At 34.9% G+C, this 23,042-nt stretch overlaps 2 protein-coding genes across 3 annotated transcripts; one reads left to right on the top strand and one right to left on the bottom strand.

Moving 5' to 3' along the window:
- Window positions 1–1,583: 1,583 nt before the first annotated feature.
- Window positions 1,584–11,959, top strand: LOC115451447. Of its 2 annotated transcripts, none has more exons than XM_030179768.2 (7): window positions 1,584–1,727; window positions 3,172–3,482; window positions 4,214–4,397; window positions 5,186–5,318; window positions 5,875–6,005; window positions 6,670–6,856; window positions 7,318–11,959. In XM_030179768.2, the coding sequence occupies exons 2-7, from the start codon at window positions 3,172–3,174 to the stop codon at window positions 7,494–7,496; spliced, it is 1,125 nt and encodes a 374-aa protein (XP_030035628.1). In that variant the 5' UTR covers window positions 1,584–1,727; the 3' UTR covers window positions 7,497–11,959. The 2 variants fall into 2 exon arrangements, with proteins under 2 accessions (XP_030035628.1, XP_030035630.1); XM_030179770.2 differs by lacking the exon at window positions 1,584–1,727 and adding an exon at window positions 1,742–2,015.
- A 2,557-nt stretch (window positions 11,960–14,516) lies between these two features.
- LOC115451445 (U4/U6.U5 small nuclear ribonucleoprotein 27 kDa protein) lies at window positions 14,517–19,199 on the bottom strand. Its single transcript, XM_030179765.2, has 2 exons — window positions 19,043–19,199; window positions 14,517–18,959 (listed from the first exon to the last, which is right to left on the bottom strand). Exon 2 carries the CDS (start codon window positions 18,949–18,951, stop codon window positions 18,502–18,504), a length of 450 nt encoding a protein of 149 aa, XP_030035625.1. The 5' UTR covers window positions 18,952–18,959; window positions 19,043–19,199; the 3' UTR covers window positions 14,517–18,501.
- Between the last annotated feature and the right edge of the window lie 3,843 nt (window positions 19,200–23,042).

Genomic DNA, 23,042 nt, shown 5'->3' with positions numbered 1-23,042 from the left:
GGGATGTTGAAGAGATTTCTAAATATTTATAGTGTACAAGAAGTATTTATTTTGTTGTTGTGGCTTGTGTTATACGCAATTTTGGCCTAAATAAATTTAGTTAGGCCTGGGCTCATATTAGACACACGTCTTTAGAGAGAGATGTAAAAAAACGCAGGGCCTAGGCAGTGGCTATATACCGTGGACATTTACTGCCCGAGGGCACCGGGCGAGCCAAAAATAACCTTTTTCTAAAACGCTCTGGGGGGTACTGTTTCATGTGAAAATATGAATTGACAAAGTCGAACTTTTTTATACTTTTATTTTACACAATTTGCTGCCCTGTTACACGACGCTACTGCATATACGTAGGAACGGCCTAATACCTAACTTTGGAAAGGTTAAATCCAATTGCGTTTTTTTTCTGTTGTAAATAATAAACTAATTGTTGTGTGTGCACTATTTATATAAAAAGGTGATTATTTTATAATTATTGTTGTTTCACGCGACATACAATTATTGTGTCTATCAGTTATTAGAACTATAAACTTGGAGTACACCTGAACTAAGGTGTCGAATGTCGATATTTCGACATGTGCGAGGCGAAGCTAAATAAACGTTTGTACAAAATTATGTATTGTAATATTTAGATATAATATTTACGTAAGTTATTCTTATATTATTTGTCTATGAGTAAATAAATTATTATTCATATAATCGTGTTTATTTTTTCAATCGATGTTTACTAAATAACTGACTATTAATATATCATATCCACCTGGATCCGTGCCTGGCTTATATTTCTGAATTCACAACCTTTAAGACATATCGTTATGGTAACATCCTAGACTTTGAGTGAACTACTTTCTGCTGACTGTTACTTATAAAATAACGTACAAAATAAACACAACATGAAATATAATTCCTAAATCTATTTTAGTTAATGGAAATGGCTGCAACTTAGATAGCAGTAGATTGATGCTATATTTGCTAAATATCTTGATGCTGGAACGTAATCGGAAAAGTCATTTTGATTCTAACTGACGCTTCATGGCAACAGAAGGTTGTAAAAATTACGATTGTTAAATAAATATAAACCCTATATTATACTACTATAAGACGCATTTTAGTTTATGAGCATTATTTATTTAAAAAGACATTACGGTATAGCAAGGGAAGCTTTGTGTAGAGATGTGAAAAGTGATCAAGTAATCGATTATAAAACGATATTAATAATTATTGTTAATTTTATCTAACCTCTTAGAAGACATCCGTGGGACAAGTGGTTATACACTGTGACAAGTCCCTGCATTTATTTATAGAATAGATTATGAAGTATTCGTTACCGTAAGTACTTACTACACATTTACTGCTTGTTTCTGTAGGCAATATTTAACTCTTGTAAAAATATCGTAATAGTATCACAATAAATGCACGTAGGTAAATAACATTATTAATGTATTATGTAACTTCATGAAGTTATGAAAGATATCAGCAGATAATCGAGTAATTAAATAGAAGGCTATAATCGATTAAATTAAAACTAGTACTATCTACTAACGCTCATCAAAAGATATGTTAATTCCCATCACTAGTATTAAGAACTTGTTATTATTATATGTACATAACCTTTTATTTCATGTTTCGCTTTTATTTTACATATAAATAATAAAAAACACGTCACAACAGTATTAATCAGCTATATTTAAGTGTAAATCACCTATGCGCGACTATAAATAACGCAAACGGTGGGTGGTTCATTCAAAAAATTAATATTTAGATCATATTATATTCCATATGTAGAAGTTTTTACTCGCGTGTGCAGTTATTCGATGAGATCGCGGCCTATTGTTTCGTTTTACGAATTTAAAACGCCATTTTGTCGAACACTGGTTTTATTTATGTGTTGTGTTGTTTATATTTTACTGTTATGTTAAAAGTTTTTACGTTTTCACGGCCGGAGTGATATTTTTTAGCAAAACTTTTGTTGTACGGGATATGTGTCTGTGAATCTGTGTACCGTAAACAACACGAATGTATGTATTTATTGTTGTTTTTCTTCATTTTATTCTTAACCAACGTCGCCTTTTGGCCGACGGCAGATTTTATATAATCGAAACAATATATTAATATCGAAATATTTTTTTAATTATACTGTAAATCACTAAACTCACGTGATTTCGATCACGTCCCCATGTTCAATGTAAAAAATAAATAATTTACACTTCTACATCTTGATGATTAGTTATCAAAATTTTGTTTGTACATATTATGTTAACAATTTCGCATGTTACTTTTGAATTTGACTCGAAATGTTATTTATAAAAACCAAAATTAGTTTGTTTACATTGTACTTACTTTATAGGGAAAGTATGATTATTCATCCAGCAGATTACAAATACTTAAATTAATTGTTACTAATGTTGAATCATTGTAAATTATAATGTCATAAAGTGAAATTATTAATTCTTGTTTAGTTATATTGTTATTTTATGTATTGTATTTGTATATATTTGGTGTAGATTGTTCATAATTATGATCCACTATCTCCAGAATAAGCATATACTGAAACTTCTATAAATATCATACAAAGAGTATGAACTTAAATGAGGCTGAATAATGTAGATGTTTTGCTCATATTAATTATTCTTATATTATATTGCAAATAATATTCTGTCAAGCTAAGCTCAAAAACGTTAAGTATCTTAAAAAAAATTAAAATCTCGATTTTTATATTGTCAAATAGCTTAAAGAAATACTCATCCAATGAACTTACCTAAATAACATTATAATGTTTAGAACTTGTTGAAAATTACCTTTAAACAGTTTCTCTATCTCTTTACATACAAAATTATAAAACTGTATTTACAAAACTTCAATTATCTGGAAATAAGGTTTCTCTGACATACCGCTCTTGCTCTTAACACTGCAGTATTGGTCTGTTGAAATAAATAGTTTTGAAATTTTGAAGTCCTTACATTTCAAGCTATATATTAAGTACTTTGTGTATATGTAATATGCAGAATTAAAAAAATAATTTCTCACATCTCTGCTTTGTTACATATATGACAACAATCAATAAAGTTGCTTTAAAGCTTCCGGACCAAAATTAACACTTATACAATAACCGTTCCATATCTAGCGAAAGGCTACAGCTCAACAGTCACACTAACAAACAAACTACAATTCCAGATGTTCTGTGTACAAGAATCAGAGCATAAAGACCCGTTTGCGGCCAGTGACCAAGATCCGCTCGGCGCAGCGCCCTCGGAGTCGAGTGACGATGAGCCAGCAGCCAAGAGACACAAGTCCTTTGAGTCTCCATCCCTCAACCTCAAAGTGTACCAGATACCGGCATTCAATACGCCGAACTCACTCGCCATATACCCCACAACCCCTGCGCTACCCAAATTTGTTAATAATCCACTAAATTTGGCGAATCCGTTAGCGTTTGCGACTAGTAATTTGGAACCAACTAATTTTGTCAAAGGATTGCATAGCAGGTGAGAAGTGAATGTAAATACATTTTATATGTAGATAGATGCTTTCTTTTTATTATTTCTTTTTTTAATGATGAGACAACCTTGCCATTCGCCTGATGGCTAGCCATACATCCGCTCACAGGAGAAACCAACCCAACACCTTGAATTACAAAGCATAGTTAGGCATTCTACTGCGCTCAGAATCCTGTGACATGAGACGTTAAGTTGCATTGTGTTCAGTCTTATGGCTACTGGCTTATGTGTAACTTTTATACAGGGCGCCAGACCAAGTTTTGTTAACATAGTCTTATAATGAATTATATGCATCACAGAGTAAATTTATTGGACTTGATAGCAAACACAATGTAAGGCCTTTTAGTATGTTAACCCATGTTACCAAATATTTACAGAGGGTAGGTCTCTCTTATGTGAGAGTCTGCCTGGATAGGTACCACCACAATATCTTTTTCTCCTGCCAAGCAGCTGTGAGTAGTCACCGTTGTGTTCCGGTTTGAAGGACATTGTAGCCAGTGTAACTACTGGACATCATAAGAATTAACATATCATGTCTCAGCATGGCAAGCATAGTGGAATACCAAACAATACTTTGTAATTCAAGGTGTTGTTGTTTCTACTGTTTATGGGCGGTCGTATCGTTTACCATCAGGCGAACGGCAAGTTCGTCTCGTCATGCAAAGCATAAAATATATACATATGGATGGATCTGTAGCAGATGCTTGAAATATTTACAGATATTCCCTGCCAGCAAAACTGACAATAACACCGGTGCAGACGCCGACGAAAGTGTGCGAAAATGGTGAGATCATACGGTACAAAAAGAACGGAGAGGTGGCCAAGAAACGAGGACCGCCCAAAGGATATAAAAGGAAACCCAAAGCTGACCTGTCGCAGAGTTACAACAATGGCATGTTGCAGGTGGGTGGATGAATAAGATAAGGCCAGATTTCAAGACGCGAATACACACACTAACCCTTTTAATTTGCATACAAGTAGGAGGTCAAAATAGTGCACAATTTTTCGCCATATCGGTTATCACGTCCCATGATCTCATATCCCAAACCTGTCGCCTTAGCGGGAACAAATTCCAGACTCCAGGCTGATATAGCAGAAATCCAAGTATCACTTTGCCCGATCCAGGTTCGAACCAGAACCTCAGCGGTGTCCTACACATAATACAACTACGCACTGATGATGCAAATATACCCTTCTTTCCTAGAACGAAAATGGAACAAGTGGCACACCTGTTAAGTGATCTTACCGTCCAACTCATAAGTGATATTCCAGAATCATAGAAGGTTTGCTGACTTTAAAGAAAACGATTTGCCAGTAGGCTTCTGTGAGGCTTACGGTTGCTTGCGCCTGCGCACCCCGCGACCTTCGATATTAGGGAGAAAGAGATGAATGGCGGGGTTTTCGTCGGTAGGATTATATTTATTTAATTTAATGCACTTAATATACAAATGTATACAGGCGGACTTAATGCCATAGGCATTCTCTACCAGTCAACCTTATGATGGTGCAGAGATAATCATGGTAGGTTTATATTATACCGGCGAGTGCGTAAACGAACTTCTCCGTGTTAAAAAAAGGATTAGGGTGTTATGTCTGCAAAAATATCACTCCGTATATCAAACACTATAGCTGACATGATTTGTACTCACATTCTTGCTCATCAAATCAATGTGACAATTTTGTTCTTCCAGGCCCAAAACACGATACTGACGAGTCTCCTGGCGGCGAACCACACGTCGCTGCTGAACTCTAGCACCCCGCCCGCGCCCACGCCCATAGTCGCTCCACAAGTCACAATAGTGCCGCAAATCAAAGTGCCCGAGGGTGAGTTGTTCAAATTCGTACTGATATTAATTATTTTTATTTATCATAGCAGTGAGTGTATGATAGCCTCTTTAGGAATAGAATGGTCTGCTAAGGCGAATGTCCGCAGGTTCAAAACCCAAGCCACACACCTCTGACTTTGGGAAGTTATTAATTTATTGTTTATCAATTAACGTTAGTTTTAATGGTGAAGGAAAACATGATGGAACATTCATACCTATGTGTATGTGAAGTCTGCCAACCCTGAAATCGCACTAGGCCAACGTGGTGGGTTTAGGCCTAAATCCTTTCAGTAGTAGAGGAGGCCCGAGCCCAACAGTGGGACAGTATATAGTACAGGGCAGGTATTATAATTATATACTATATAGTTCATGCTTGGTCTAATCGCAATACTGCTAGAATAGTGGCAGCATGAATAGAATACTTTGGTGGTTCTGGGTTCGATTTCTAGTACAAACAATATGTGGGTGTCATATCTATACATTGTAAGAAATCGTCAAATTTCTTGATTCTATACTTTTATGACACTATATTGTAATGAGATGATATGTTCCAGGAACTGAGGTAGTAGAACTCCTCCTGGACCCTGAAGACTGGTTCCCCCAGGAACCGTACAGGATGGTGTTCAGCAGGAAAAAGAATCCCAAGTGGAAGAACTTCCCTTACAGATGTGAACATTGTTTTAAGGTGAGACCTTTGGATTGACAAAATAACTGAATATGTGAAGAAATGTTTGAAGTCCTTAAAAATATATTTTAAATTATTTAGTTTTGGATAAAGCATACAGTAAAATACTAGTCTTAGTTCCTTAATTAAAAGGTATCTTGGTTTCACAAAACTTTTAATTGTTATACAGGATGTTCCAAAAAGGAGGTATCAAATATTAACCCCATATAAATTGGCAATTTACGCGAAAATTTATAAAGTACTAAAATTTTGTTATTTTAATCTATACTATAATATTATAAAGACGAAAAGTTTGTAACTTTGTTTATTTGTAGGGGCTAATTTCTAAAACTACTGAACTGATCTCACTAATAGGTAGCTATAATTCCTAAGTGCTATAGGCTATTTTTTATCACAGAAAAATAAATAGCAGGATTATTATCTCGGAAAAACTTATCACACTTGCTGTGGACAAAAGCTAGTCCCCAAAATAAATAAAATTTTACACAAATGGTACCAAATTTGTAAGTGTCTATAAACTAAGCAGTGGCGAACCCGATTCCTGCCGGCTTCCGTTTCGTAATTTATGTAAAATCAAATTGCCATTAGAATGATTTAAGAACGCATTAATGCAAGGATGTATATGGTGTGTCACGCTAAGTGTTGTGTGTGTTGTGTGCCGCAGGGCTACCGCGTGGCGTCGACGCTGGTGTCGCACGCGGCGGAGCGGCACGGCGCGGTGCCGGCGGCGCTGGCGCTGGCGTGTCCGTGCTGCCCGCACGTGTCCACGCGCCGCAAGCACCACAAGAAGCACCTCGAGACGCACCAGGGCCGCCGCCACAGGATCTTCTGCCTCTACTGCCTGCCACTGCGTCAGTACTCTCTCATTCTATAGCTGCCTGTTGTCTCTCCAGTCATATTACGTATTGCTGTAACTTTTTTACGTTAGTAGTATAAAATTAAATCTAATACAAAGACAATCATCCTCATCTCATTTTTTTTGAGGAGTTTCGTGTTGATGTTTGATGATCATGGTTAAACTATTTTGTGATTATAATATTATATTGATGGTTTACTGAAATGAACACACTAGGAATATTCAAAATCGTATTCGATTTTGAGAAGTTCCCTTCTGCACCTTCGAAATCCAAGGTCCTATACTAAAAAATAATATGGGACCATTCCGAAACTATACGAAGTTTAACGTAAAAAGAAACATTTAAATCAAGCCACAAGGTAAAAAATAATCGTTGAATAACATAAAAAAAATACGAATAAATCTCTCCTTTGAAATCAGTTAATAAAAACATCTGTTATCATATACTATTTGCAGCTGAACCCAACGCCCCCTACAAAAAAGAATCAGAGCGGTTTCCGTTCGACAAATTCCCGCAATATTGGTACGCGTCGGAAGAGTCGCTGCGGCTGCACAAGAAGCGAAAACATCCTTACGCGGGCCTCTTCAATTACAACTGGCATGGCACTTGGATGGACTACCAGCCCAACAGCTAATATTCCAACTAAATATACAGGTAATATAAACATGATAAGTTTCGAGGCTAATTAATTTAAACGACATGTTTATAATTTAAAATATATCCATTTTTAAAGCGTGTGTCGTTTAGGTTAATTTTTCTTACAACTGTCGAATTAGGGTAATATGGCCATGTTGGGACATGCTAAGATCTCCCTGTAATGGTAGGGTTAGACTCCAGTGCGTAGACGAGGTCTACTGACCGAAATTGTTTTTAGTGATTTTAGTTTTATAATTTTTGAAAATTTGTCTGATATAAGAATCAAGACGAATTTTAAACACGGGCGAAATTAAAGTTATAAATTGTTTGCGTATTTGAAATCACTAAAATATATGTTAGGTTTTCTAGTATGTTTCACTTTACGATATCAACATTGGCCTTATTAGACACTCTTCAATCAGTATGTAACCTTTGACATGCATATTGTTTGTTTGCGATGCGCAAGAGCATACGTTCAATTTAGTGAGAAGGGATTAAAAGGACGCGCTTTCTAAGCGTTACTACCTCTGAACTTCATATAAAATGATTAATTAAATTACATGGTGTTCACATTTAAATCAGATTAATTTTCAATTGTTTTTTCTATCGCGTCTTATATTGCACTTTCATATCGTTTTATAATGTTCCATAAGGCAGATAGAAAACAAATTATATTTGTATTAAGCTACCTTTTTATAAAAGGATTTGGATTTTAAGTGAACAGCCTGTATAGACGGCGGCCATTTTAGCTCAAAAATCACTGTATTTATTTATGTTATTTGTGGTATTTTTTTATATTTTTATCTGTTGGCGTAATTAGAAATATTCTGGACTTAGTTTCTTTTTTTATAATAAGGGTGTTTAAACTGCCCAACACTGCCAGAAAAAAATATTATAATTACTTAAATTAAATAAAATCCAGTGATATTTCCTCTTCCTTTAAAATGAATTACGCCAGCAAGAATTATCTTGAACATTCATCCTCAACAGCTATGTACAAATAACAACTGTAAGTATTGATTTAGTATTATTTAGTAATAATTTTAATTGTCACTGGCAACTCTGTATAGTAGGATTTTAGTTTAGTAGTAATTTTAATTTTATATGGCAACACTGATGACACAATTTTGTGTTTTTACTCTTATAATAATGGCAGCTAATGATTGTAATCATGTGTGATGATTCCTAATATTTTGTCACAAGAAATTTAAATTATTGTTTATGTAACTATACAGCAATATATTCTTAGATCTCATTGCCCACCAGTGGGCCACGTGGCCCGTTATAGCGACATCTAATATTTGCAATAACATTGGCAGCTCTAGAACATAGATAGTTATATTTATTTTATAGTAACATTGAAATACTATAACAACTGATTTAAAAAATAATTATCGTCTGGTTATTAATATTGTTTTAAAATTATTTATTGCTATGGATAGTAATCGCATTTTTAATATGGCAGCTACCCGCGAATTATAATGACGCCCCGAACCTAACATCAGTCTAACATTTAATTATAAAAAAAAACTTGAAAAGATCATGTAAATTCATACTTCCATTGATTATATTATTTGGTGAATAAAAAACATTTTTCTTACTGTTTTTTGTTGACGATGATCGTTGCTGGTGGCGAGATGTAGCTGATCAGGCCAGTAATTCTTTGCATAATATTTTATTTATTATATATTTTTATTGTAAACGGGAAATTTCAATGAAAAAAATGTTAAAATTAACAATCCCAGTATATATAACATTGTGTTGTGCCTACCCCACGTTGAACAGGGGCTATAGGGGCATGTACCTACTAGCTGACACTAAAGTTTAAGAATCGTATCCCATATTTTTTTTTGTTTGTAAATATATATAATTATATAAATTCCCACGTAATTTTAAACCTAATATTAACGATCATAGAGTTTGTTTAATGGCATGAAATTTTTTCGTATGATTAAATATTTTTTTTTTTTTATTGTCACGAAAAACTTAGTGGGGAATTATGCACGCAATTTTAATAAAATAAAAAAGGCAATATTATAGTGTCTTGGTAGAAAGTAACGGAAATAGACGCTTCTATAAAAATAATGATAAATGATTGCGCAGTGTTAGAAAATATTCGAGGGGGCTAGGACCCCCCAGACGGCGTTTAACACGTAGATTGTATGAATTAGTGCCTTCGTAGAGAGGGCACGTGTATTGCCTGTAGTTGTCCGTGTTGAATGTGTACAGGATGTTCAATAATAGTGTAAAAATACTTCGTAAAAGAAAAAAAAAGTACGCAACAGAAACACGTCCCATACTTTGAATATTTTCCGTGGCAGATTTTTTATAGCAAAAAACACTCAATGACACCTGTATGCATGGTTGAGTATACTAGTATGTAAAAAGTACAATCTCACTATACGCGGATATTTTTTTAACTATAACATACAAAAAAATCTTGAAACAAATGATCATATTCCGATGATATATCGCTTTTGAGCAATTTATTTAGAATTCACCGTTTGAAGAAAAGGACAAAGAAGATATTTTGTACACGCGGATTTCTATAATCTATAAAAAAAATATCTAAATTCAGGCACCCTTTTACCATTTCTAATTTAATTTTTCGCGTAATGACATAAATGATTAGCAAGACACCGGCAAAGATTTTTATATACCCTTATTTCGTTTAAAGTTGGATTGGAATAGCCCACCGTGATGCTTTCATTCAAATTGGTGGGGTCTTGTTGGTGCCTCGTTCGTTAATAGTCATATTAAGATTAGAATGTCTTGTTTAGAGAGAATCAAATTGTACAATCTCTTGAAAAGTGAGTAACATAAAGCACGCGAATGTGCGTCTAATAACCGCGTAAAACGAAACCGCGCAAGTCGAATCCGCGAATAGTGAGATGCCACTTAACACACCCTGTATCGCAATATATTGTACAAACTAAGGAGCAAACAGTATTTTTATATGAACATTTTTCAATGCATTTACATAGTTTTTAGGATTTTTTGATAGCGTTTATAGTATCACAAAAGACCAAAATATTGTCAGTATTAGCATTAGTCGGATGTAAGTTTGTATATACTATGTTACGCGCTTCGCACTACGTATACTGTATAATTGTCATAAGGAATGCGTATAAAAATGAAAACAGTTCACGGCACTGAATTAGAAATCCCTCCACAAGTTCCACCGCTCCCTTTCTAATAAACGTTATTGATCAGACTAATCTGTTTTTTCTTTATTGAATAAGTAATTGAGTGAAGAAGACAAACTTAGTATAGTATTCGGCAGTAATATTACATACATAGAATCAGAAAGTCCATAAAGTGATGAGTGAGACGTGGCAGCCGAAGCTTGCAGTTATTTTTGGAAGATTTTTTATTTCGAACTTTAATGTTTACTGTCTTGATTTTTTACTAATTCATAACGTTTATTAGTGAGGCATGTTCGGTGACTTACTAGTTTTGATATTGTTGTCATTTTTTTGGAAAAATAAACAGAAAATACATTTACAATTTGCCGTATTTATTATTATTCGTACGGTATTTTTGTATCAACTATTTCATGTACAGACGCAACTAAAATACTTGAAAATAGTGATTAATCTTGATCATCCGGCTCGAAGGACCAAAAATTTTTTGACAGATTTTTCTGAAAAACGCAACGCCACGTTTGATCATAAAAATAAACACTCCATTTGATCTTGAGATATTAAATCTCGTTTACTGAAATTTGTAGTACATTTATAATTTTCTGTACTTAAGATTGTTTCACTATTTTTAAGCATCAAATGACGTAGCTAAGATAATGTAAGACACGTAATACGCTTCCATAGAATATTACCTAATTAATAAGTTTTAATGTTACGGTGTATCAAATCAGTAGATATTGGACAAACATTTCACGATGATTGTGACGGAGTTTGCCGCGTACCGATATCCAAAAAAATATTTGGCAAATGTCGTACGTTACATTTGAAAATCAATTAAATCATGGTAATTTAAAATCTTTATTAAGTCAGCGAAATTTTCGAATAAGTTTGGCTTGAACGGTGTTCCAAAATTTAAGGAAGTTTGCATTGTATAGTAAATTGACTACCTTTCGTAATATCTGTGGGGCTGACATATGCTTAGTTGCAAACGAGAGTCGGAAATGACTGTTCGTATTAGATTCATAGATATTAGAATGGTAACTTTTGAGGTGATTGTTGGGTTTATTTGTCAACACTTGCTTTGAAGATAGTCACAAATGTCGGTTTCAGACCTTTATGGTTATAAACTATATTCAGATTTATGGTCATAGATTTGAGCCACCGTCAGTCCTGTCCAATGTACGGCAGTTATGTACGTGTTGCCGTGTACCACCGAAGCGCATGCGCGCGTTGTATTAAAGACTAAATACAAATACTCCAGTAATGTAAATTAACTTTTTTACGACTATGTGTATGTAAATAAAGAATTTGTAATAATTGTCTTTTTTTTATTTAGCCTTCGATAGGGTTGTTCCCTCCTGTGTACGAATTTCCTTTTTTTTTTTTGTAGCTTGGCAAAGTGGCTTGACTGCACATGATGTTAAGCGAAATTAAGCCCATCCACAGACGGTCGGCATCGTCATGCCGGCCTGCATAATTGCTTCATCACACTTCGCTTGAAGGACCACTAGTTATAGGATGAAAACACGTATGCTGGCAAACTATTCCAAAGCCTAATGGTGCATTGTCACCCGCATTGCTATGGAGGGAAGTGGACAATTAATATTTTCAACTCCTCCCTATTTTTCTATTTGATTAATTTTGTTGCGGGATAATGACATATTAGTTTCCCTTGAAACTCGCCGAACTTCACTGCTCGGTGTTATAAAATGCGTGCCACTGATCCTGGCTTACAGGAGTTGCAGTGGTAGGTGTGAGGACGGGAATGTCTTTCGAGCCTGATTTTGCAGCGCAGGTATGAGTTTCCGAACCTTTTGATTCGCGACGAGATAGAAGAAACCACTAATCTGTGGTTCCACAAGCTAACACGCGTAGTCCTTACTCGTGTTCCTCTGCTTCCATTGTGGGCGAGTGTGATGAGGGCCAAACCTTGTACCGAGGGGGGTGAACTACGTATGGAATAGTGGAACCTCGCCCCCATCCAACACCCTACTTGTCAAATCGAGTGACAATATAATTTATTCAAAACTAGTTGACCCGACAGATGTTGTCCTGTCTTAACTATGTATGCGCGCGCGCATTCTGTCGATCGCTGACAGTTATTTCAAACCACTAACAGTTATGTAAAATTAATATTGTCGTTAAGTTTTCTTTAATTTTCTAATTTTTCGCGCAATTTTTTTATTTTTTTCTTTCATAAGAACCTTCTGACAATAACAACAAAAAAAATTAGTGAAATCGGTCCAGCCGTTCACGCGTGATGGCGTGACCAAGGGAAATAGGGATTCATTTTTATGTATATGATTTATTCATATATATATGAGGGATTAGGCCTAACCCCCGTATTCTGAAACGTTTCCTCGAAAATTCCTCAACCTTATATCAATCAACGTTACCTTGACAATGAATTCAAGGTATCTTCTAAAATGGCATTATTAGTTAAATTTTGAGCTATTCTTGAGGAATAACTTCGGCATATTCGTATGGAATAGTATTGTAGTAAAAGTATTGCAGGAACCGTTGGAAATCCATCTTTAATACACTTGAAATAATCTATCTATACTTATAATAAATCTGTAGAGAGGTCAATTCTGTACATGAAATATATTTCCAAAATAACTATCAGGGGGTGATTAGGGATCGATACTGATGCCAAAAATGCAATTAGTAAAATTTTTGTCTGTCTGTCTGTATAACCGTTATAGAAACAAAACTACTCGACGGATTTTAACAAAACTTGGTACAATTATTTGTCATACTCCTGTGCTGGTTATAGTATACTTTTCATCACGCTACAATTAATAGGAGCAGAGCAGTGAAGGGAAATGTTGGGAAAACGGGAGAAGTTACTCCATTTTTTAAGCTTCCGTCGCGTGTGCAACCTTAATGGTTAAAGCTACACAGAAATCATGTATGACGGAAATGTTCTCCTTAAAATTATGTAAAAATATCCCACGACAGCATATGTCTATCTTTTATGGTTGACTCACAATAACACGTGTAACTCCCGATAGCTTAGCAGTTCGAAGCTTTCTCATTATATTTGTCTACTCTTACGTTTATAACACTCTCAGTCATCCCTAATTAAAATAGTTAACATTATTAAATATTCCATAAAAAAGAATCATAGAAATCGGTATAGAAACACCAAAGTTATACATGAAATACGCTAATAATAAGCCATCATGCGTGAATACTGAATCATGCTATAAGGATTATTTTTGTATATATATATAAGGTCGCGAACGCACTGGCAGGCGGCTTGCTTGGCACCTAGAGGCTAGCGAATCACCTAGCGAGTAGCTTCATAAAACGAACATTCTCGAACGTTCGCGACCGGCTCCATTTTTGAAGTCCGAAATCCACGCGGGCGAAGCTGTGGGCGGAAGCTAGTATCAGAATAAAGTAATCAGATTGTAACTATTTACAAAACTAATAACTTTTTTCGAGTCTTCCTTAAGGTAAGTTGCGAGGTACTTTGAATTTGATAGTTGATTCCTTTCCTTAAGAAAGGAAAAGTGGAGATTTTTTTCAACTAAGAATACAGCTTATCTCCAGTGAGGTTGAGTGAAATCGAGGAATTTTCGAGGGCTCTTAGAATACGGATGTTAATTCACCACGTTGGCCTAGTGCAGGCAGACTTCACACATCCTCAAAATCCCTATGGAGAGCCTCTTATCAATACAAGTTTCCTCACGATGTTATTCTTCTTCAAGCAAGCGATAATTCACAAATAAAACACATAATTTTAGAAAAGTAAGAGGTGCCAGATTGTGCCTTTAGAACTTGAACTTGCAGACATTTGTCTATATTATTCGTCATAATATATTTAGTGGCAATAAAATGTTTTGAATACTTTAAATAAAACAAATATATGATCAAGAAATGTTTTATTACAATTTCCATCATTCGAACAAGAACTTAAATGCACATAATTTACAAATAATTCACGAGTACCGTTAGCTTTAAAAAATAAATTATAATATTTGAATATATAATACTACTGCTATGTGGATTTATAAAGCCAGTAATACTTTCAGTATTAAACCTTTAAAAATTTAGTAAAAATAAAAAATATATAGACAAATTATAAAATTCAAATTTGGAAGACATTTTTATAGCTAACGATACTCCAAACGAAACATACAGATTTCTGCTTAAAATTATTATAATAGCTTTTTTCGTTCCGAAATAGCAACTAAAAATTATTTTTTTAATTTCTTTTACGATAAATAAGTATAAATAGAATCGTGGTATATACAGTGGGAATGAATCTTGTGGTTCATCAAAATATTCCGAGAAAATGGTCGGCTTCAAACAAAATGTTACTACATACATTAATTATTCCAAAAATGTAGACATTAAAAGTATAATACGGCCGACAACTTAAATATAAAATGTTTGAATTAAATTTTCATTAGATAGTAGATAAAAAAATAAAAAAGTGAATTGGCAGTGTAAAAATAAAATGTTAAATTGACTACAAATGGCGGACGCCTGCGATCAAAATGGCGCTAAATTAATTGTGTTTTAGAAAAACGGAATCATTTGTGTTTTGCAACTACGGGCAGTATTCTCGATGACAATCAATATTCCACAGAAATTTGTAACTCGCAAAAGTCAAAATCCTTCACGATTAATTAGTTAATTGTTTCGAAATACGAGATTTCACGATTTGTCATCGAGAACACCCGCCAAGTGGATTTACAATAATCTTTGAGCTGAAAATTCTCAGATACAAAAGTATCTTTTTATCAGTTTTTGTCAGCTCAAACCGGATCAAAAGTGCATGTACAAAAATTGTGTAGAAAACCTTCAGACTTGTAACAGATTCATTCAAATATGCGGATGTTGTGACAAACGGCCAGCAGTGGGCGGGGGCGCGACCGCGAGCGCTCCGCGGCAATTCCCGCGCGACGGTTGTATTGTTTTAAAAATATATCCTTTATTTAAGCAACTTGTGTATATGGGCTATGGAGGCTGGCACGGCATACTGTTGTGTCGTCAGACGGGCCGACATCGCAAAATAGGCTCGAGACGTCGGCCACATTGAGGACACAGCACTATAACGTGCGAACCTAAACTATTGTACATTGTGGAGGACAGGGGGCATAAGTGGGGGGGTGTGTGTGTATATATATCTCTCTGTAATATTGCTAAGTGTGTGGCGTCGCGCGGGAAACATGCAACTAGTGCATAGGAGCTTCAGTCTTGGCTACGGCCGGCCGTGTCTGGGGGGCAGTTTGAGAACCGCTGCGATTTTGACATCCAATTGTTTTTTGTAATAAAATATCAACAATATCGTGAAAGTAGGGTCGTCGAAAAACTAACACGCAAAATGTTTGTCGGTTAATGTAGTGTCGCAACTCGATGATATTCTAACACTTTAAGTTAGATCGGGACCATCAATGGACACATACAAACTGGCAAACACTTTGTAAAACAAAACGTTAACTCGCAATAAACATTTGTAAAAGTGTTCAACGGCCCTTATTCAATATGCGTGATAATTTCCGCCCAAATGTTGGTTCTCAAACTGGTCCAGAGACACGAGGACCTATTGATTTGGTCGTGCGGCCCCGTCGACTGCGAGCCGCTTCTTGGTGCGCTGGGGCGCGGTTCAAAGCCCGCGTGGGCTTGCGCTGCACGCGGGCACTGTGTCAACGGGCTTACAAACTAAACTTACAACTAAGTCTTGCCACTAGACAACTGACGGAAGGCGGTCCTTCACTTATCCCACGCTTGGAGTGACTACGGAGTTTGTGGAAGATAAAACTTATTCAGTAAATGACAACACCCGCTGTTGTACGTTACAATTGTCTTTTAATATGGCTTAATTGAGTTTCGGTGTAGGCGACTATGTGAAAATGTTGGTGATAATATAACCTCGGGTAGGTACATGAAGACCTGATGATTTACAATTAAATATTACTGAATAATTATTAAATCAAAATAGCACCTTACCAAAACTGCAATAATAGCGAGCATATTTTTCACATTATTTTATCGTGGGTAAGTGTTAGACCACCGTAAACGAAAGCTCCTCATTGCTTGAGAAACACAGCGTGACACTAAAGGAAGCGGCAAAAACCGTCTGAGAACCACTGGCGGTCTTTGTCAAACGGAAAAAGGGCGTTCCGAGATAATTCGAGCATCGTCTGAGATCTAGATAATCCAGTCTGCATCTGGGAATGTACGCGGCTCCCCTCGAGAATCGAACTTTGACCTTGAATATAAACGGTAAAGCTATTCCAACGGGCATTATTCAAGTTTTGTAACCGAATTTCGTTCGATTAGTTAGCGACAACAGATTTTGTAATATGAATTGATAAGTCTGGTAGACGAAATTCCAGATATTAGTATGAACATTTAAGTATTTAATACTTTTCCAAGTAAAAATAATGACTTTCATTTGAGATTGAAAAAAATAATAATTAGACATCTCCAAAACTGTTTGGTATCTCATTACGCCGTAATTAGGGCTGAGAAATCAAAAAGAGCATATTGCAAACTAAGTTATAGACATTCTAACATGAAGAATTCTCCAGCCTCAGCGTTCAGTGATGTTTCTCAAGCAATATTCTCATAAGTTTACACCCCACAAGATTATTATAGCATATGAAACTTTCTAGACACCTTAATAAATTTTTATGCCATTCTAAGAATATTTAGTACGGTAATTCTCTCAAAATATAGAGCCTATGTGTAAATTCCACTTCTATGATTTGATATGTAGGAGCTTCATAAAACCTAAATTGCTTTAAAGGAGCTTTGTTGTGGCAAGACGTGATTTGCAATTTGTGTCTGTGATAGAATCTAGTTGGAAATAATGTTTTGTTAGTGTGCGTAAAGTGCAATGTTTGCAAATTAAATTACTATATATCAATGAATAAATTGACATTATCATTTTTAATCTTAGATGGTTTAATAGATATATTGAACATTTCACTGCACTAAGCCCTGCCTTGATCACTAAGCAGTTTATAAATTAGTTAATTTTATAATTATTTGAGATGATATTTTACTATTATCTTTAAGTGAGGTACAACTTCAGTGCAAAACTATCCATTTCTCAGCAAAAGGCTGTCAGTGTTCAACTTCTGATTAAAGATTCTATCGCAGTCACATATTGTGTACAAAACTGTCAGTACAAAATCAAATCAACATGTATAACACTTACTTCTATATAGAAAAGGTCACATAACTTGCGGGAATGCATTGCGGAGCCTATGGTATCTGAATGTTATATAATAGTAGCTATGTGCTCAATTGTTCGAGCTTGCCATAATTTCCATTTTTCAGTTGTCACAATTAACTTTGCTATTTTCGTTACATATTTTTACTTAGCCTTCCATCTGTGTGTAATAATTATGGCAATGGCTGAACCACCAAAAATATAGAATGGTTATTTTTTTAATAAAATTAAATCTTTATTGTTATTTAGATGTGCCTATTATATTTTGTTGCTTAAGGCAAATAGAAGTTGAGAATAGAAATTCTAATTGTTTATGAATTGAGTATTAATTTATCTACCATTCCAACAGATTTGATATTTTTAATATTTTTCCTGATTGTCTTATTGATTTATCATTGTTTTGAAAAGTTCTTTTGAAATATATATGGTGGTTGTAGTTCTTTGGCATTATCACTGTATTTATAATATTTTTCGTTTAAATACGAGCCTACCTCAATGCATTCCATATCACAAGTCTAGCAATATCACATTATTTGTAAAAAAGACCCTGCAGGTCGCAACTGAAAACGTGTACGTTGTGCGGAGATCTGATGTGACCGGTGTGATATCAGTCTAACGTCGGCGTCAGCGGCGATACACATCAGGTGGTAAAAATAGGCAGTTCGCTACGCTACGAAGTCCAGGGGCCGGTTGAACCCGCCCTTCCTGTTCATGTACTGTCGGTACTTACGCTTCAGCACCACGTGGACGTCACCCTCCACGTTATCCTCCACTTTCTTACCTTTAGTGCTGTCGAAGCCGCAGAAGCCCATTACCTTCAGCATCTCCTGCTCTTCAGGAGTCTTGCCCTCCAAGTCGGCGGGGGTGATGATGGGCCGCTCTCCGAAGGTCTTCTTCTGCTTGACGAAGGACGTGGTGGGCCCTGGAGACGGGGAGCGCGTGCGGCGGCGGCGTGGCGACGGGGACCGGCGGCGTTCCGGAGAGCGTCTCCGGCGGTCCAGCGACCGCGAGCGGGACCGTGTGCGCGGTCTTCGCCTCTCGCGGTCTCGATCTCTGTCTCGTCTGTCGTCGCGGCGCCTTTCGTCGCGTCGCCGCGGGCTCGGCGAACGTCCCATTTTTACAACTGCAATACATACCGTATTTTCATGAATTTACAAATGAAATTCAAGTAATTATTAATTAAAATATAATACAAATGGTATTTACCTCAGTTTTAAGTTAACAGTTCTTAAAATTTTACATTAAAAAAACAAAAATTAACAACGCACACTGCCTAAACGAACGCCATTTTTGAAGTAATGAAATAAAGACAGATGTGGATCATTCTGGTTTTGTCAACGACATTTGCGTTTTATTTTTTAGCTTCTACGTTTTTACAGTTATAGTATAAAATGCATTTACAGAATTCATAGAACACAAAAGAAATTCTTTTTAATATTAACTTATAATCTGCTTTTAAGTATAATTTTATTGTAACATATTATTCAAATAAAAATAAAATATATTTAGTAAACAATAAGCATTAACTAAACGTTTTATACGTTTCTACCAACACAGAAACATTCATAATGTAGGAACGCAATGTCAATTGTCACGTCGTGACAACAGATGGCGCCATAGGTGTTGCTGTAAATATAAACTCAAGAATAGAATCCTTCAAGAACGTCGTAATATTGTTATTCATTGTGGTATGCGTACGTGAAGTAAATTCAAAACAGTATTTTAACATAAAAAGGTGAATTCTTTACCAAGAATCCACACGTTATCTTGCGAGTGCTAAAGCGTCCTATACTGCCATGCTAAGCGCAAAAGCAATATATCAGGGAAACCTTATTTCGAGATAATCTAAGTTTTGTATATATAGTTTTATAGTTTTGTATGTAAAACTGAGATAGAGAAACACTTTTAAGGTTTTTTTAACAATTTCTAAACAAGATACCGTTATCTAGGTTAGTTTATTGGATGGGTAAGTACTTTTTTAAGCTATCTGACGACAGAAAAATCCAGATTTTGATATTTTTTTTGAGACACTACTTTCGAGCTTAGCACAGCAGTATAAGTACCTGTTATCAGATTTACTAAAATAAAACACAGATTTTTATTTTGTAAGTACTTTTTGCACCCAAATAAATAAATTGTGACATAAATAATTTTATACATTATCTAAACTGCAGCTTCCGTAACAGAATCTATAAAAAAACGCTATCAACGAAAGTTCTAGTAAACACAAAAGTATTGTGATAATATTTTAAATTAGTTATTTATATAACATCTTTATTTATATAATTATTTCAAAAATAGCGTTAATATAGGCAGTGAGGGTTGTTTATTATCATATTTTGAATTCACAACTTAGCAAAAATTCAAACTCTTTTCGTATAAGTCGCTAGTGTTTAATAAAATTTGGTAATAATCCGATAAATTCCCGCAACTTCCTTCACTATGGCAACACTGAATGACAATGATACGAGACCTTGTTAACAAGTTTATTGTTTTATTTATCGAACGCCACGTTAATTATCGCTTCACAAACACTAATTAATACAAAGATGTTAATCTCAAATCATATATTAACTTATCTTAAAAGCATTTTTGTTATTATTTATACTTTGTACCGTAATTTCTGTGTATTATTAGATAGTAGACAGAGACGAAAAATCATAATTATAGAAATTATTTAGGTAGGTCTGTCATATATGAGAGTCCGCCTAGGTAGGTACCATCGCAATGTCTATTTCTGCCGCCAAGCAATACTATGTTCTGATTTGAAGAACGTTGCAGCCAGTGTTTGGAATACCAAACAATACTTTGTAAATCAGTGTTGGATGATGTTTCTACTGTTTATGGGCGATCGTATCACTTACCATCAGGCGAACGGCAAGCTCGTCTCGTCATTTAAAGCAAAAAATAAATGTTAAACTGCCTTTAGATTGCGTGGCTTTCCAAATAGACAAAGCAGACCTTATCACGACACGCTCGATGATGCCTGCGAAATGCCACTTTGTATTTTTATTTGACTTTCTCTGTTAATAATATATTGGAGGAAATTTTCCAAAACCACAATGAGCGTGGAAAGTTCCTGAGTGTTGAGACCTCCCGTTTCACTTCTAAGGATTCATTATTCGATTCTTGGGGAGTTTTCGAGAAGTACAACCGAAATTGGTGCTTGGATATTAATAGATTTAAATTAAGATTTAAGGTCCTGTTCAAATAAGATTAAATAAGGTCAGAGGGCGAAGAGGTCTTCGGTTTACAAAAAAAATATTGTATGGGAACATATGACACTTTTCATAATTTCGCATATTTTTCCCGCCATTCTCGTCGCTCTTACAAATGGCATATAGGCACAGAACTCAAACCTCCACAAAAACTATAATTAAAAACATGTGTTGCAAATAATACATACATCCGAAAAATAAATTGTTAAAAACCGAAAAATCGAAATCTAAAACCATAGATATTTATAAAGATATTATCCAAATCTCAATGTTTATTTAAGAATATTTTACACGTTGTTTATACATATAGTGCTTTATAAATACATATTGCTCGAGTGCTGGATCTAGCACTTAGGTACCTTTGAAATTAAGTCTGTAATTCATCAGCAACTGTCTATATCGTTAAAAATCATGATAATATCAATAAGTGATTTCCTTCGGGGCCGCCGTTTGCGTTGAAAAATTATGTTATCAGGTGTTTGAGAGAGCAATCTTTTAGTAAATCTTATATAGACTATAAGTTACATAGAGCTCAAACTTGTTTATGGTTTAAAAAAATATTGACGTAATAAGAAACTTTATATTTTACAGTTTAGTTCAGTAACCAAAAAGTGAACACTAATAGATAAACAAAAAGTTTTATAATATTGTAGGGGTTTGGCATAGAAAATATTATCCTTTTACGTCCTTCCATAAATAACAAATTAAATATGTTACATAAGTATTTGTTAGTTACTACACATACGCATATAAAATATGCAAATAATGAACTCTAGAAACGATAAGTCACTACGAATATTGAATAATTATAATATACTTACTGTATACAATAGAGGCCTATTAATATGATGTAACTAGCTGTTGCGAGCAATTTCAATCTCATGAAACAGTTTTTCCTTGATAGACCTTAGTCTATGTCCTTCTCAGGGTCTCAAAATGTCGCCATACCAAAATTCGGTGCAGTTTTTTTTTTCTCTTTTTTAATGGCTACACGCACTGTGTTGCTGTGCTTCGCCAATGACAACAGGTGCAGTAGTTTTGAGTCTATCGAGTTCAGACAGACAGACGGGACGAGAGGCTTAGTTTTCTAATATGTAAGGATATTTTACGAAAATAAAGTAAAAAACAGGAAAAGTGTTGCTGTCGTGGCCATGAGACGCGGTAAAAAGAATCGTAATTTTTCAAATTAAGAACAGTGTGTTCCCGCCATACGAATTGAAATATAAATGGCTCCTAAGTAAATTGTCGTATCTGAAAAAATAGCGCAAAAAAATAAGCAAAAAACTTAATAAATATTTTTTTTTATATGTTTGGTGGTAAATGTACCAAGATAACTAAACGCTAAAAAACACCGCTGAAATAGTGACGGGAGAGCTATTCCTATTCCAGTAAACACTTTAAAATATTACTTTAAAAACCAAGCTACTGAACCCGTTAAAAAGCACTATTGGAACAATCTAGAAATGTATTCTTTTAAATAAATAAGACTTCTAAATCGGTTACTAATTACTGAATTTGAGACGACAAACGTTAAAAACGTCCTCCTTTTTCTTCAAATCAGTAAAAAAATGTTCGTTAAAAATGAGGAAATCATATTTTTTTAAGATAACACAGTTTACCTAGAATCCATTGATATGATAGGCGATTCATACATAATGTTTATAAATAGGAGAAGTCGGGTGCATTGGTGATTACAGCGGCTCTCCAAATTGGTAGGCACAAATGTTGACAAGCGACGTCGCTCCGCGCCGCGGGCGGCTCACATGCCGCGGAGAATTTAATTAAATATTTAAATGATTTCTTATGTTTACGCGAATGATAGATCGAAATGAGGCTAGTTTTCGGATTTTATGGAGATTTTTTCTATTATAATTTTGTCTTATCGTTTGAAATGTTCTAAAAAGAATTATCTGTAAATATAAACTAAAATGTGAATATCATGTTTTGTAAATTATAAATTATTTATAATAATCTGTCAATACCAATCA

Source organism: Manduca sexta, chromosome 26 (genome assembly GCF_014839805.1).
Source record: "Manduca sexta isolate Smith_Timp_Sample1 chromosome 26, JHU_Msex_v1.0, whole genome shotgun sequence".
NCBI classification, from domain to species: domain Eukaryota; kingdom Metazoa; phylum Arthropoda; class Insecta; order Lepidoptera; family Sphingidae; genus Manduca; species Manduca sexta.
Note: the sequence above shows the minus strand (reverse complement) of the source record. Positions and strands in the feature narration are given on the sequence as shown.

Coding starts and splice junctions, on each gene's coding strand:
- LOC115451447 (XM_030179768.2), top strand. CDS start 3,172: ATGTTCTGTGTACAAGAATCAGAGCATAAAGACCCGTTTGCGGCCAGT. Junction 5,319..5,874: donor GCAAATCAAAGTGCCCGAGG/GTGAGTTGTTCA, acceptor GATATGTTCCAG/GAACTGAGGTAGTAGAACTC. Junction 6,006..6,669: donor GATGTGAACATTGTTTTAAG/GTGAGACCTTTG, acceptor TGTGTGCCGCAG/GGCTACCGCGTGGCGTCGAC.
- LOC115451445 (XM_030179765.2), bottom strand. CDS start 18,951: ATGGGACGTTCGCCGAGCCCGCGGCGACGCGACGAAAGGCGCCGCGAC.